This window comes from Ovis aries, chromosome 9 (assembly GCF_016772045.2).
Source record: "Ovis aries strain OAR_USU_Benz2616 breed Rambouillet chromosome 9, ARS-UI_Ramb_v3.0, whole genome shotgun sequence".
Lineage (NCBI taxonomy): Eukaryota > Metazoa > Chordata > Mammalia > Artiodactyla > Bovidae > Ovis > Ovis aries.
The window spans coordinates 20,237,344-20,253,445 of NC_056062.1; the positions used below are offsets into that span (position 1 = coordinate 20,237,344).

The 16,102-nt window shown below is 51.6% G+C and overlaps 1 protein-coding gene across 2 annotated transcripts in view; it reads left to right on the forward strand.

The window, feature by feature from the left end:
* ZFAT (zinc finger and AT-hook domain containing) overlaps nucleotides 1–16,102 on the forward strand; it is a 156,584-nt gene that overhangs the window by 41,406 nt on the left and 99,076 nt on the right. For both annotated transcript variants that reach the window (XM_027972875.3, XM_042254054.2), the window contains one exon: nucleotides 14,311–14,499. In XM_027972875.3, coding sequence (XP_027828676.2) covers nucleotides 14,311–14,499 — 189 coding nt within the window. The remainder of the gene's footprint in view (nucleotides 1–14,310; nucleotides 14,500–16,102) is intronic.

Here is a 16,102-nt window from a genome sequence, read left to right on the forward strand (position 1 = left end):
ACCAGTTTCGAAGTTTTCAAAGTATGTCTAAGAAGGTAGAAAGGTCTTACTGTTTTGTGCCAGGCTAAGTATTTTACCTCTAGAGTAGGAAATGGCAACCCACTCCAGTATTCATGCCTGGAGAATCTCATGGACAAAGGAGCCTAGCGGGCTACTGTCCATGGAGTCGCAAAGAGCAGGACACTCCTGAGCGACTGAGCACACACTCACGTCACGTGGGCTCTGGTTCAAGGTGTGGGCTTTGGACTTTGGCTGCCTGGATTTGAATCGCAGCTCCAGTACTTACTAACTTTGTCCTGCTCTATTTTCCTCCTCTGTAAAATGGGAATGGAAACAGCCCTAGCTAATTTGGTTGCTTGGAGGATTCAGTGAGACAGGACTTTCTACAGTGCTTAGAAGAGCACCTGCTGTTCCAAACGCCCCCGAGCATGCTAGCTGTCACTGTTCTTCTCAGCCCTGGGGGCGCAGTGCCACTGCTGCCCTTCCTGTGTCACAGGTAAGAGCGCTTAGACACTAAGGAACGAAGCAGTTTACCCAGCGTCTTTCAGTTAGAAAGCGATCCTCCTGGCCTTTGAACCCAGACTGTCTGAGTCTGAACCCCAGTTCTTCAGTCCTAGAAGCACCTCCCAACAGTGAAGCAAGGCTCTTGGTTTGTAAAATTCTAGCACGTTAATGCTGCAAAAGATTGACGGTGGGAGAAGGGGACAAGAGAGGATGAGATGGTTGGATGTCATCACCAACTCGATGGACATGAGTTTGAGCAAGCTCCGGGAGTTGGTGATGGACAGGGAGGCTTGGTGTGCTGCAGTCCATGGGGTTGCAAAGAGTGAGTGACTGAACTGAACTGAACTGAGCACATTATTGAGGGAATGCACCACCTAATGGGCCCCCCAGGTGGCGCTAGGGGTAAAGAAGTCTGCCAAGGCAGGAGACTTGGGTTCGATCCCTGGGTCAGGAGGATTTCCTGGAGGAAGACATGGCAACCCACTCCAGTATTCTTGCCTGGAGAATCCAGTGGATAGAGGAGCCTGGTGGGCTACAGTCTGTGGGGTCGCAGAGAGTTGGAAACGACTGAAGTGACTTAGCATGGTCACACGCACCACCTAAGATTCATCAGACATCGAGTTGGTGGCCAAGGCTCATTGCCAACACCTGTGCCAGTTGTAGAACCCATAAAGTGCTCTTTCCTTTAAAGAACTGCTCTCAGGGTGACCACATGAACTCTTTTTTTTTTTCACATGAACTCTTACTAGGCTGCAGGGGCTGTTGCAAATAACAGACAAGGATTCAGGCGAGATGAGGCAGTGGGGTGGCAGCCGTCCTAAGACAGAGTGTGAGTGCCCGCCGTGTGGGAAGTGGAGGCGGGAGCCCAGTGGTTTTTGGGGAAGCAGTGTCTTGCTTCAGAGCCTCAGGTGCTCTGGCAGACACGCAGAAATTCAGCAGTGAGATGGCCCGGGGAGGGAGGGGCAGGAGCTCACGGCACTGTACCCAAGGCACCGGTCCCCAGCGCGCTTGTTCCTATGGGATATGGTCATGGAGGGGCTCCCCGTCCTGTCACCTCACCGAGTCCCCCCCAACCTCCGTGGCCCTCTGAGTGTGTCTCACACGTGCACACGTGCACCCCGCCCCCGCGTTTCCTGCACTGACCCTTAGTGGTCGTCACAGCGTAGTCCAAGGGGCCAGCTCTAGCCCCGGTTGAGAATCTGTTCTGATTCGGTGCCTCCCCATGGCTGGCTTGTCCTGTCAGCCCCCTCTGGGAGACCCCTGGGCTTTCTGCACGGCCATGGTTAGAGATCGGGGAATTTCCCTCTTTGGCGACGCCGGACATTCCGGCTCCCTCCTCCCAGGCCTAGGAGTAACTGAGAGGCTCAGTCCTGTCCATGGGGGTACCCTCCCCTCCCGCCCCCCCAGGCTGTGCTGCCCCCGGTGTTTCTTCCTGAGACCCACTCTGGTGTCTCCCCCACACAGCAGAGTGCAGGCTCTTCACCTGGGTATTCAGAGGTTTCGCGGAGAGAGTCTTTCCTGGAGCACTGTGGCATCATTTTTCCGTGCACTATGATACGTTTTCCATTGTTTGTGCTGACGAACAATGGCGCATCTAATGAAAGTTAGGTTGTTTCCTTGTTTTTTTTTTTTTTCTGTGATAAATATTACTTGAATAAATATTCCCTTATGTACATGTGTGCGTTTGTATATGTGTATATACATGTATGTTATTTTTATAGGATCAATTCCTGAAAGTAGAACTACTGGGCCAGAAAGTGTATTACATTTTGCCAGTTTCCCTCCTAGAAAGCACAGGCCAGTTGAGGTTCCAGGTGTCCAAAAGTACCAATTGGGTGTTATCATTTTTTTCTTTTTTAATACCTGTAAAGATATAAAAAATACTAAGAAGAAAGTAAAAATAGTGCACAGTTTCACTGCCTAGGTGTAATTTCTATTACACTGTATATAAGAGTGAAGAGAGATCTGCATTCTGTGTATGTTCACGTCCATTTTTCAGTAACTGAGGTCATGCATAATGTTCTGTGTTCTTTTTTCATGCAGTTCATGGAGCGGATAAATTTTCCATGTCAGGTATTTTTCCTTCCACAAGCTGTTTGCCGCACTCCCTGTGTTGCAGATGTTGTTCTCAGTACTTGTACCCCTCTTCGCTCATATCCTTCTCACAGCGGCCCTGTAGACACTATTGTCATGCCCACTTCATAGACAGGGAGCTGAGGCAGAGCCATCAGGAGTCTGCCAGCGTCACACAGCCCGTCAGGGCCAGAGCTGTGCTCTGAGCTCACACGGTCCGGCTGCAGGGTCTGTGCTGCTGATTGCGATGCTCTGCTTTCTGACGAAAGAGTCAGTAAATGGAGATTTTTGTTATTTTTAAAGGCTGCACAGCCTTTCACTGTGTGTGTGGGCCTTAAGTTTTCCTTCATTGGTCTCCAGTTGATCGACATTGAATACTGTTTAAAATTTTTCTCCCTGATTAAAAAACAGAAAGCAACAAAACTACTCAGGTGTATAGTCCTGAGCCTACAATTTTATTCTATTATTATTATATTTTGTACTTGTGCCTTCGTTATCTTAGGTAAATATCTAGTAATGTAATTCCCAGACTAATAGGGCATCTTTTAGGTCACATATCGTATGATTCCATGTATATTCAGAACAGATATCCATAGAGACAGAGGACAGTTGGTAATTGCCAGGGGTCGGAGGAGAGGGGAGGATGGGGAGAAACTGTTTATTGAGTTTTATTTTAAATGATAGGAAAGATTTTGTATCTAGATAAAGGTGGTGATTACATAACACTATGGATGCTCTAAATGCCACTGGACTGTTCATTCCAAAATGTTCTGTGAATTTTATCTGCCTGGTCACTAGTGGACGATCTCGCTGCAGATATTCAGGTTTTTGTCCTGTGTGTAATTTGGGGCATTCCTTGCTCATGTTCTTTACTGACTACACTTTTGGATTGCCATATATTCTGAAGGTATTTTCCAGTTTTGTCATTTGTCTCTTTATGTGCAGAATTGCTTTTTCTTTCCTTTTGCATTTTACTGAAGTTTTAAATATCGGCATTTGCCACTACTGTCAGATTTCATGGCCTTCTTAGCGTAGCTTAGGACACTTACCTATATACCCCAAAGAATAAAAACAACCTTCTATATACTCCTCTGTTATTTGTATGGTTTCATTCTTCATCTGTATTTTTGATCCCTCTGGAAATTGTATTTTTGTGACGGTTGTGAAGTAAGGCAGTCACACATATTTGATGAGTAAATATGGGCAAAAGGATGTTCTTCATTAAGTGCAGTTTACAGATAAACTATTTCAAATCATAGGGTCCACAGAGAAGAAGGGTCTGATTCCAAGTCAACCCTTGAAAAAGTAAAAAACTTCATATTTTAAAAACAATTAGTGGGATAACAGGGAGTTGCAAAGATGGTGCAGAGAGGTCTCAGACCCTTTACCCTGTTCTCCCCAGTGGTGCTGTCTTGCGGAGCTATAGCACGGTGTCAGGATCAGGAGCCCCGACAGTGAGATACCGTTTGTGTAGCTCATCACTCATCACCGTTCATCACACGTGTAGGGTTGTATAGCCACCACGGCAGTCAGGAGGCAGGACTGCCCGTCACCATGAGGGCTCCCCGTGTTCCACTTCACGGTCACCCCCACCCCACAGCCACTGATCTCTGACCCTGTGATTCTGTCATGTCGAGAATGTTACACCAGCCAAGTCACACTATGTGTGATCTTTTAAGATTGGCTTAGAAACCCGCCCTTTCAAACCTGTTCCATAATTTCATACTTGGGGAAGTTGGAGTGCAGAGTGACGGTTCTCTAAGAGTCGCACGGCTCCCTGGAGGTGGGCTGCATGCCACCCTTTGACTCCCCGCTTCTCGCCTGCAGACGGCCCAGCTCTACCGTTCGCACCTTAAAACCAACATTTTTTCTTCTTTGTGGTTGTTGATTTTGTCCATTTCAGTGTACCACTCTCAGCTTTTTCTCTAACCTCATGTGAAAGGCAAGTTCCACCCTGTGCAGTCCCCACCTTTATTTTCTGTTCTGTAATTAATTAGGCAGTCTCTTCAGCAGCGGCAGACAGGCATCGTCCTTCCTAATACGATTATCAGCTTCCTCCGGTGCTGAGCTGCATAGAAAATGGCCTCGTAGTCCATTGATTTGAATGACCTAAGTGGACTCTAATTTACCAAATACCAAATGGAAAGGTGGAAGCTCCTGGTGTTTTTCCCTTTCTGGCCACTGCTGAAGCCTCTAAAATATACAGAAATGACCTAACGCCCTGCCGCCTAGCAGCTGACATACCTGTGATGATTGCTTCACGTTCCTCAGTTTGCCAAACACAATATTACAATTTGGAAAATTCTTGCATAATTGTTTTAATGTATGCTCGGTAAAGAGCAGTTCCGTGACATTTCAAACAGTTGACCTTGACTCTTTGGCTTGTTGAAACAATTAGAAAAAAACAAAATAAGCTTTTTCCCTACACTGAACCATAGCAAATTAAAATAACAATTTTGTTATGTATTCAACATTTATTTATTTCATTCTGCATCTGAATAGTAAAAGAAGCCAGGAAAAGAGTTTTTTTTTTTTTGCCTAATGCCATTATGTGGAACAGCTGGTATTTTTGAAAAACATTTTACAGCCTACAGAAATCAATGTGTCAAGTTTATAAAAGTGACTTCTGAACCTTTCTAAGCTTGTTATTTCTGGGGTCATTTTATGCAAGGAGAGCTGCAAAAGTTTGCTTTATACTTGTTAAATCCTCCCTAAAGAAGACAAGGCATTTATTCTAAGACCTTACCTAAGATGCACCTGCAATCTTCGTGAGGATTTCGCACAACAGTATTTCAGGCGTCTTCTACTATCTTTGTGTTAGCAAAAGTGCTGACTTGATCAGTAGATGTGTAGGCTGAAAACTGCTTTGCAGGAGTCGGGTTTGGAAGTCTGCAGGTGGAAAGACAGAGCGGTGTCAGTCCTCTGAGCGTGACCTTTTCTCCATGGAAAGATGTGGAATGGGATGGTCTGTTTCCTCTTGCTGCTTTGTGAACCCTCGCTTCACCTCTGCTCATCAGGGATATGCAGAGTGCAGCGGCCTCCAGCTGTACGTGGTCCGAGGCATGCTTAGAAATGTGGGACTTGGGGACAGTTAGTATCACCCTTCTGTGACACCCCCCCGCCCCCCTGCCGCCTCCGCTTGCCCCACTCTGCTCCCATCTCTCCAGCTGCCCTGTGAGGTCGGGTCCTGCTGTTAAGCCCTTCAGTATGGCGGGTGCTGCTGGTGTGTTCCAGGTTACATCCTTCAACCAGCCTCCCCCATTGCAGTGGGCTCACAGATCCGGCTTTCCTTCTCATTCTGCTGCAGACCCTCAGGAGGCTCTGCTAACCCAGGGATCAGGTGGGGAGAGCGGCCACCACCCTGAGCATGTCTGGTCACTGGGCGGTGGGGAGGAGGGCCCGAGGCTTACAGTCGGCCCAGAAGTGGCCTCCGTCATTCCTGCCCATGCAGTTCATTGGCCAGAACTGACCTCACGGTCCCACCCAACTTCAAGGGGCTGTGCAGTGCGACCCTCGCTGTGCCTGGGGTGGGCGAGGACTGGACATGTTGGGTGGCTGTCACTAGTGGCAACCGCATGACTCCTGCCATTTCCATGGATTCGCCCACAGCTGTGGTCTGGGGACTGGCACGTGTCCTCCTTGCCCCAACCCTGTCCTGAGCTCAAGGCCTGTGTCTTGGTCTGGGGTCCCAGAGGCTCCATATAAACGTTCTCCCCCACCCCCACACACAGCCTCTGTCCTGGTGACTGGCCACCCCATCCAGGTGTTTCATCCAGAAGTTTCTCCCTCACCTGTCACGTCCAGCCACTTGCTGGACTTTGCCCGCTAAATGTTTCTTTGATTCTGCTTTGCATCTCCACTGCCGTTCTTGTGGGTCAAGTAACTGTCACAGGCAGGCGTCAGATACAGGTGAAAAGAATGGCAGCAGGAGCCTGAGATGGGAGGACCAGGGTGGAAGGAAGAAGAGAAGTGCCCGCAGAGTCAGAAGCTGAGCGGGAGCCCGTGTGGTGGCTGGACCGTCAGCAGCAGCGAGCCTGGGGCCTCCACCATGTCGCCTGACCTGCTCCGCACTCCTCCCTCCTTTGCTGGTGCTGTGCCGTCCTCGGAGCTAGAATCTGAGTCGTCCTGGAGTCCTCCTCCTGCTCACCCCCAGCCTGCTGGCCGCCTCGGCCTGGTGCCCTGCTTCCCACGACTCTGCCTGCAGTCTCCTCTCTGGCCATCCTCCCTGCCCCTGGTCTGGCCTTCTCATCTCTCCTGTGGACTCTGCACGGTGGACTGGCCACTCCGCTTCTGGACTTGCTTCCCATAAGCTTGCCCTTCACAGAATGACGTCACCTGCAATGGTGACATGCCACCTGCCTGCTGAGCCTTCTCTCCCCATCATGGAGAGATCACCCGCTTATCATGGGACACTGTCTGCTTTCTAACCCCCACTTGTCCCATGGAGCTGTCTCTTCTCAAAAAAACCATCCTCCACCCTCTAAGGCAGCCCCTCAGCTCCTTTTCATCCTTGAGACTGGCACGGCGCCTCAGTGCAGGCAGCCCTGGTAAGCTTTCCCTGAAGAAAATCACCTGCACGTGACCATTCTCTCTGCAGTAGCGTCTGAGACTTGGAATAAAATTCAGGTACATGATACTGGGCTCCATCGTCAGAGTTGCCTAGGGAAGGAATGGAGTGTGAGATCCACAGCCTTGAGTCCCTGGGAGCCCCGACAGGCCCTGGGTGAGCTGACTGGGTGTGAGGCAGGCTGCGAAGTCTGGCAGGCGTTTGCTTACCTGCTTCCAGGATTCCAGAGGCAAGTGGGTCCAGAGCTTCCCGTAGGTCCGCAGAATCCCAGGCCCAGGTCCGCGGGACCCCAGTGGTGATGCTGCCTCGTCTTCCCCTGAGCGCACCAGTGCCAGCTGCCATCAGGGCACTGAGCATCCGCTCTCACCCCATGCTGGGAGTTGGGGTGGGGCTGTCCCCTCCTCGTTAGATGAAGAAACAGGCTCTGCCAGACGGAGGAGGCTGCCTGAGGGCCAGGTTGTAATTACATGAACCCTGGTCCCTTTGATTTCCGAGCTTCAGTTTTTGTCACGGCTGTCCAGCCGTCTTCCGATGCGATCCTCCCCCCGTCCTGACCCAAAGTCACCTGTATTAAACCCTCAGGCCCTTTGGTCACTGAGTGTCTCAACATGAGACCTGGGACACAGAGCTGGCCCTGTGCACCCGTGCTGTCTGCTGCAACCTTGCGTGACTCTTGGGGAACCAGAGGGCACTCACGACCCTTTTTTCATGGAGGGGAGTTGGGGAACAGGAGATAAGAGGAACTACCTAAATCCCACCAAGCAGGACTTTCAGTTGGGACTTATATTTTAAAATGTTTTTGACCATGCCATGTGGGATCTCAGTCCCCCAACCAGGGATAGAACCCATGCCCCCTGCATTGGAAGCTTGGAATTTGAACCACTGGATCAACAGGGAAGTCCTATGCTGGGACTCTAAGAGGAGGCCCTTCCTGTCCAGCGTCTTGCAGACCAGCTGGGGGCTGGGCAGGAGGCAGCCCCATTGCATCTAGCTGTCAGCGGTTCCGGGGCTGCCTGCGTCCCGCCTGGAGGGACGTGATGGGGTCGGGGGGTGGGGGGCTGGAGCCGGTAACACAGCGGGCCTTTGCTCCAAGTGACGGCTCTCCAGACGAGTGGCAGCGATGCGTTATGACCCTTGTTTTGAAAAGGAGTTTATCTGACCATCACAGCCTGACTGCTGAGAAGTGCTGCAGGGAAGGGCCTGAGGCCCAGAGCCCAGCAGCCTTTAAAGCTGGACTTGCTGCCGCGCCTGGTGCTTCCCAGCTGCCGAGGAGCCAGCTGGAGCCTAGGGCTCGGGAGGTCCTCCCGGAGGCCAGCCCTCTCCTCTCTGTTTCCACCTTACGGGACTTGTGCTGTGGCAGCTGGGCCCTGAGCCAGACTTTGGGGATCAAAGCGAGTAAGACGAGTCTGTTCCCTAGAGCAGCTGAGCCCCGGGGGACGAGGACCAAATAGATACAGGATGATGTGGGAGTCAGCCCGGTGCAGGGGCGGGGAATGGCAGGACCACACTGCGGCGGGAACATCCTGGAAGGATACCTGGAGACAGGGGCTGTGAACGCCCCGTCCAGGGCTGCCGTCGGGGGCAGGGCTGGGACAACATTTCCCTCCTGATGGTTCCTGAAAAAGCCTGCAGGTGCGGTGAGGAAGGCGGGCTGGTTCACTGCGGTGAGTGTGGCGAGAACGGGGTCAGGAGGAGGCGGGCTGCCTGGTGCTCTGCGTGTGCTCACAGTCGTCGTGGCCCCTCTGTGGGGATCCCTCTGTGCAGACCCCTCTGTGCAGACCCCTCTGTGGGGACACGGTGCTCAGAGCCTGTGCTCACCTGGCCTCCCCTTGGAGCCAGAGAGACAGGAAGACGCGAGAAAGCCCGAGGGCAAGACGGAAGGCAAGAGGGATGCATATTCAGCAGGTTTGATAGAATAATCGTGGGCTAATAAGTTCCTTAAACTGCTGCATTAGCAGCCTGGAATGAATTGGTGGCAGAGACCCAGAGTATAATCCCTTACCAGTCTGCTGTTCTGACAACTGTTCTGGGCTTTTTTTATTAATGTGGCTGATAACACTTGACTCTCTGGGGCGTTCTGAGATTTAATTAGTTCTGGGGCAATTTGGAATAGGTACTTTAGAATATTAGCGCTGTTGTTAATTATAAATGAGTGCGCATGAACTGATTTCTACAGATGTATGACCGCCTGTACCGTTAACTCTTCATGGGTCCACTACCAGGTCAGCTCGCCTTGCCTGGATGCTATTACGTGTCGGGGACCCTGAGAGGTTCCCAGAGGGAGTTAGAGGGTGAACACAGACATAGATCCCCACCCCCGACCCGCTGAGAGTATGGGGTTTGGCAAGTAGAGTAACATCCCTCTGAGAGAAGCTCCTCTAGGACAGGAGGGGCTGCTGAGTGAAGAGCAGGGAGATTCTGAGATCAAAGGAACTTAGTTGAGAGCTTTTGTATCAGATGAGCTTCGTTTTTCTTAGTAAAGTCAGACAGGCTCATCCAAGTTAAGGGAGGATGTGTGTGTGTATGTGTGTGCGTATGCACGCCTCTGTTCCATCCCAGCCCCTTGTGATCACCCACTTGTGCCCTCACCCACAAAAGGCCCACTTGTAGACCCCCACCCAGGTGGATAACAGCTCCTTGGAACCCTACACCCTACCAAACTCACTGTGTGACCAGAACTAACTCATCCACTCTCCCCCAAACCTCCCTCCCTCCCGGCTGCTGGTGACTCGACTGGCCAAACCCTGTGGGAAGCCAGGAGAATGGAGCCCCCGTGTGACCCATTACAGGTCAGCCTCCAGGAGCTGGTGGAAGAAGATGAGGGTCGGCCTGGAGGGACAAGCGGGAACTTTGTGGAACACGGGGACCCTGGATTTTTTGCTCATTACCCTTCAGATGGGGCCCATGCCCAGTCTCTGCTCCTGAAGCTGTGCTGCCTCCGTCTGATGCCTCCCTACATGCGAAGACCCTGGGCAATGTCATAAGAGTGGGGTCTCTGCACCCCCCTGGGAACTCCTGGGAACTTCTGCTTCCATGCTGCGGCATCAGTGGTTTTTAAATGCCATCTTCTCAAAAGGAGATGAAATATAAAGAATTAGGTCAGTGTGCTGGGGTTGAAGAACAATGATGCACAGATGTCAAGAAATTAAACATTGTCTTTCCCTAATGTCAGCGACTCCATGGAACATGCCGGGCTGGGGGTGCAGCCCTCCCTGCGCCTGTCCTGTTCACACAGACCCGACAGGACCCCCTGGAAGCTGTGGTCCCAGCCCAGTCCTGAGCCTTACAAGTGTGTCTTCAGGCATGACGTCACCACCCCAGACGTGGCGCCAGGGGGCGACAGCATGACTCCCCACGTGACAGAGGGCTCTGCGACCTTCCCAGACCTGAGCCTCACAGCCACTCACTTTGTGGATTCGGACCCTGGATTCAGAGAGTTCTGAACTGGTCCAGCTGGAAGGCAGAGGCTGGAGTGTAGCTCATACACTCCACAACTCAACAACGGTGGCTCAGAGCGGTGACGGTGCTGCAGGTGGTATCGGACACTGTCCCTCCAACGTCCACATCCACTCCTTTTAAAGCTGTTTCCAGGGCTCTTGGAGGCACCTGTGGCTGAGGATTGGAGGGCTGGGAGTACCAGGTGGTGGTTAGGGGGCTGGTCTGGACCCCACCCACTGTAACCAGAGAAGCCACGCCTTTTTATTAGGTATATTGAAATTGCTTAAAGAACTCACGCAAAATGTCCTGCTGCTAAGAAAAAAAAAACGTTTGAAAAGCACATCCTAGTGCAGTGAGGGTCACGACTGGATTCGGTCGGTGTCGCGGCGCGATGCGAAGTCTGACAGATGAGGCCGTGTCACCCAAGCGCCTTGTGTTCTGAAAAGCACCCTTGTTAGAGCCTTTTGGCTGTGCAGGGTCTTCATTGCTGCGAGGGCTTTCTCTAGCTGCTGCGAGTGGGGGCTACTGTCTGGTTGCAGGGCCTGGACTCTTCATCCCAGGGGCTTCTCTAGTGGCAGAGCACAGGCTCAGTAGTTGTGGAGCACAAGTTTAGTCACTGTGAGGCACGTGGGATCTTCAGGGATCAGGGATCGAACCCGTGTCTCCTGCACTGGCAGGCGGATTCTTTACCACTGGGCCACCAGGGAGGCCCAAGCAGTTCTCTTTTAAAAAAAAGAAATCAGACTTGTTTATCTTGCAAATGCTTGTGCTCTTTCACTGGGCACAGGTAAAATGAGAAATGTTTAAATTACCTTCTTTGTAATTGACTTATTATGTTTTAGCTGTATTGTCTGTCTTTTCCCACCAGCACATAAACTCCGGGAGGCAAGGGTCTCTGTCTTATACCATGCACTGTCCCAAATGCTTAGAACAGGGCCTGGCATTCTGCACATATCTTTTGAATGAACTGTGGCCAGTAAAGAACAAATACCTTCTGCAGTGCTGGGATAATTTCCAAGTAAATATTTCTTTCTTTTGTGTGGAAATGATGTTTTCTTTGAAGATGAACCTTGAGAAAAATTGGAAATAGGAGAACAAGGGGGAAAAGAAAAAGCTTACAAAGAGAATGGTTTATTAAGTACGAGGGGATCATTGTTGAACTTGGTGTTAGAGAGAGATTCTGTTTCAGGAGAGCAGTACTTGACATGAGTACTTCGTCAGATGGAGGAGAGGGTCGTCACGAGCAAACAGGCAGAGGAACTGGAGACGTGGGCGTGGGGTCAGGCCCAAGGTGCGCCTGGCCTTTCTGAGCCACACGCAGTAAGTGTCTTACAGATACTTGTAAGCCTGTCCACAGAGCCTGCGGGGTTAACTTGTCTCGGATTCCAGCAGGGCTGGGTCTCCCTGATCCTTCACCCTCTTTCTCCTGCAGCTCCGTTGCCCTGTCGGGAGGGTCTCAGAGTTGAGAGATGCAGGGCTTGTCTGATTGGACGCCCCACCCCACCCGCTGCTGCTCTGTGTGGTTCAGTTTTTCCCAGGGCATCATGATTGCTGTGTGAAGCCCCTCGAAACCCTGCTGAGAAACGTGTCTCTAAAGCCACCCCTCCCTCACGGGATGGCGTGGCTTGTGTGCGCGCTCAGTCACTTCAGTCGTGACCTACCCTTTGTGACCCCATGGACTGTAGCCCGCCAGGCTCCTCTGTCCCTGGGGGTTCTCCAGGCAAGAATACTGGAGTGGGTTGCCATGCCCTCCTCCAGGGGATCTTCCCGACCCTGGGATCGAACCCAGGTCTCCTCATTTGCTGCACCGCAGGCGGATTCTTTATCTACTGAGCCACCTGGGAGACCCTGGGTGGCTCTAACTGCTAGATGTTTCTTCCTCTGGCGAACTCTGTTGCTGATCTCTACCCATCGGTCCGTTGCTTCATGAGCAGAGCAGGTCTTTGTGTTGTAAGGTTAGGTCCTCAAGCTCAGTAAAAAGAAGACATAGCCCCAAGCTCCCAGAGGTCACGCACGGATGAGGCTTCACGACAGATGACTGCAAAGCAGTGTGGGGAGTCCCATTGTTGGTACGTCGGTACCGCTGCGTGTGTGTGTGTCCTGTGGTTCGGCCCTGACTGGGGCCAGGGCTGTGCTGTGTCCCCACTGTACCCCCAGCCAGCCTCACTCACTCACGCTCCTGGGTGGTCTCCACGGGCGTTGGAGTTCACCCCCCGCCCCGCTCATTGAAGGACGGCTCCCCGTGTCCTGTGGGCATTCGAAGCCCTGGATTTCACTCCCTCCCCTGGTTCTGTTCCTCCCTGCCGGCTTCTTCACCAAGTTCGCCCCGCAGGATACCCAGCTAAGCGTTCCTCTTTGTCTTCACGCCCTTCCTTAGCACCGAGCCCATAACTGATCCCCACACCACCGTCTCCTGTGCCCTCCGCCCCCCATACCTCCTCCGCCCCTGTTCCCTGCAGCCCTGACCACAGCTTCACAATGCTTGCTGTTTACACTGGCCGAAGGGCTGCCTGCCCAGAGTGGCTTGTGTGACCCCCTCGGGTAGCATCTTCTGTCCCTCCCCTCGGTCATCCAAGACTCCTTCTTGCTTCACTGGGCGCATAGCGGACTGCCCCGTCCATCTCTCCCACCAGACGGCAGGGCTTTCGAGGGTGGGCTCTGGGTCTGTGCCCCGTCAGCCTTGGTGTCCACCATGCCTGGCACACGGAAGGCACCTAGTAACTGGATGCTGAGCATGTGAATGCCTTCTCCTTAGGCTATCTAAAGAAGACCACTGTGTCTTCCCCACAGTGTTGTTGGCTGATGACTCTGAGGTCTGGTGGGCTTCCTAAGAGCAAGTTGAGGGCCCATGCCTGCTGTGTCTGCAGCGGTCCCTCAGTGCCCACGTGGGGGCCTGTGCTGGGGGAACCGTGTTTACTGAGTCAAAGGCAAGACTGAGGAAGCGGAGGTGACCCCAAAGTGATACAGTGTCCACTTCGCTGGAGATCAGTGTTGGTTTTTTTTTTTTTTTATAAATTGCTTTCTTGGTTGTGCTGGGTGGGTCTTTGTGGCGGTGTGCCTTTCTCTGGTTATGGAGAAGATCAGTGTTTTTTTTTTTTTTTATAAGTTGCTTTCTTGGTTGTGCTGGGTCTTTGTGGCAGTGTGCCCTTTCCCTAATTATGGAGAAGATCAGTGTTTTTTTCTTTATAAATTGCTTTCTTGGTTGCGCTGGGTCTTTGTGGCGGTGTGCCCTTTCCCTAGTTATGGACAAGATCAGTGTTTTTTTTTTTTTTGTAAATTGCTTTCTTGGTTGCGCTGGGTCTTTGTGGTGGTGTGCCCTTTCCCTAGTTATGGAGAAGATCAGTGTTTTTCTTTATAAATTGCTTTCTTGTTTGCGTTGGGTCTTTGTGGCTGTGTGCCCTTTCCCTAGTTATGGAGAACGGGGGCTACTCTTCAGTTGTAGTGCCTGGCTTCTCTCAGGCTCTAGGTGTGCAGGCTCAGTTGAGGCGCATGGGCTTAGTTGCTCCGAGGCCTGTGGAATCTTCCCCGGGCAGGGATGGAACCCATGCCTCCTGCACTGGGCAGGCAGATTCCTATCCACTGCACTCCTGGGAAGTCCAGGGACCAGTGTTGCTACCACACAGGTGTAGCCCCTTTGCTGTCAGCCCACAAAAAGGGTTCTGCACACTCCCCGACTCCATCACTGGTTTAAAAAGGGTATTTTATACATCCTGGTATTTGCTCCTTAGGTAACGAATCTGACCTTGAACTGGAGAAGAAGTATAAGGAAGAGGATCGAGAAAAGGCCCCGAAGAGGCCGCGGGCGCAGAGAGCGGAGAAAATCCAGAAGGTCTGCTCAGGAAGGGACACCCCGCAGATGTCTGGGGCCAAGAAGCCCATCATCAGTGTGGTGTTGACGGCGCACGAGGCGATTCCAGGTGTGCACGGTGGCCGGGGGCGTGGCCAGAACCTCTGGCGGGGGCTGTGATCACCGTGGGGCTCTCGATGGAGTTACCTGGTGACTTCGGGCCGCGGTGGATGACTGCATCCGGAGGTCAGGGCGCGAGGGCTGCTCCCACTGCCCCTGCCAGCGGCCCGTGCGGCCGCGACCTGTGCTCGAATGTGAGCGGCTGCTCAGAGGAGCAGTGGCCCTGGAGAGCGGTTCTTTCCTTGGGGACCCCCAGCTCCACCAAGACCCTCTCCAGGATGTCCTTGCTCCTTCTTCCTGCCCCGGCTGTGGGTGCCAAAATCCTCCCCATAACTTCTTCGAGGGTTTTTTTTTCTTTTTTTGGATTTTTTTAGTAGGTTCATTATTTATTTTAAATACTAGAGATTTCTATCTCCTTTTCTTTTCACATAAAATAGCCAGTGGATATATTGGCCCTTTTTAAAAAGGCCTCTTCCAGGAATAGATACCTTAGACAAGGAGCAGTTTAGGATAGTAGATGCTAAAGTATAATAATGTTTTTTTTTTTTTTCCCCCTGTGCGTTTGGGGTGATAGCTGTCAGATAAAATTTTTAAAAATCAAGTTTAGGATTTTGAGGTCAGCTAGAGCCTGGCGTCGGAGAAGGCAATGGCAACCCACTCCAGTACTCTTGCCTGGAAAATCCCAAGGGACGGAGGAGCCTGGAAGGCTGCAGTTCATGGGGTCGCTGAGGGTCAGACACGACTGAGCGACTTCACTTTCCCTTTTCACTTTCATGCATTGGAGAAGGAAATGGCAGTCCACTCCAGTGTTCTTGCCTGGAGAATCCCAGGGACGGGGGAGCCTGGTGGGCTGCCGTCTATGGGGTCGCACAGAGTCGGACACGACTGAAGCGACTTAGCAGCAACAGCAGCAGCAGCAGCAGCAGCAGCAGCAGAGCCTGGCATGCTGCAGTCCCTGGGGTTGCAAAGAGTAGGCCACAGCTGAGCGACTGAACTGAACTGAGAGCCTTTTAAAGCATCTGTTTTCAGTGCTAACGGTAACTGACTATGCAAAATGAAAGCACTAAATAAATACCTCTTTATATTATATACATATAATGTTTATATTTTATATCCCGTAACATGTCACAGAAAACCCCCAACGAGCTTTTTGGCCAACCCAGTACTTCACTGTAGGGTGAGGTGCTCAGTAGAGAAAAAAAGCCACATAAGATTATGCGACATGAAGTGGTTTCCCCGTCCTTCAGACAAGTGTTATTCCGGGAAATAAAAACCCCAGGAGAGAGGTTCCTCTGTTTAGCCATCTCGAGAGAAAGTTTCTATAATGATTTCTTAAAAAAGGATGGTGGTGTTTGAGATTTCTGTAAGTGGGGGGTGAAGAGTGTAATGAATTTCCTTTACTGTTCATGTGCACACACACTTGTATGAGCCGTCTTTGATGGTTTCACATTGTCGACTTGAACAAGTAAAGGTGACCTCTGAGTTTTCCACTCCAGACTGTTCACTTCACAGGGTGGATGCAGGGGCCCGGAGGGTGGGAGGTTGATATCCTGTTTGGGACCTGACCCCAGACAGCGGAGATTCCTGCTCACTGTTGAGTCCACTGCTCCTTT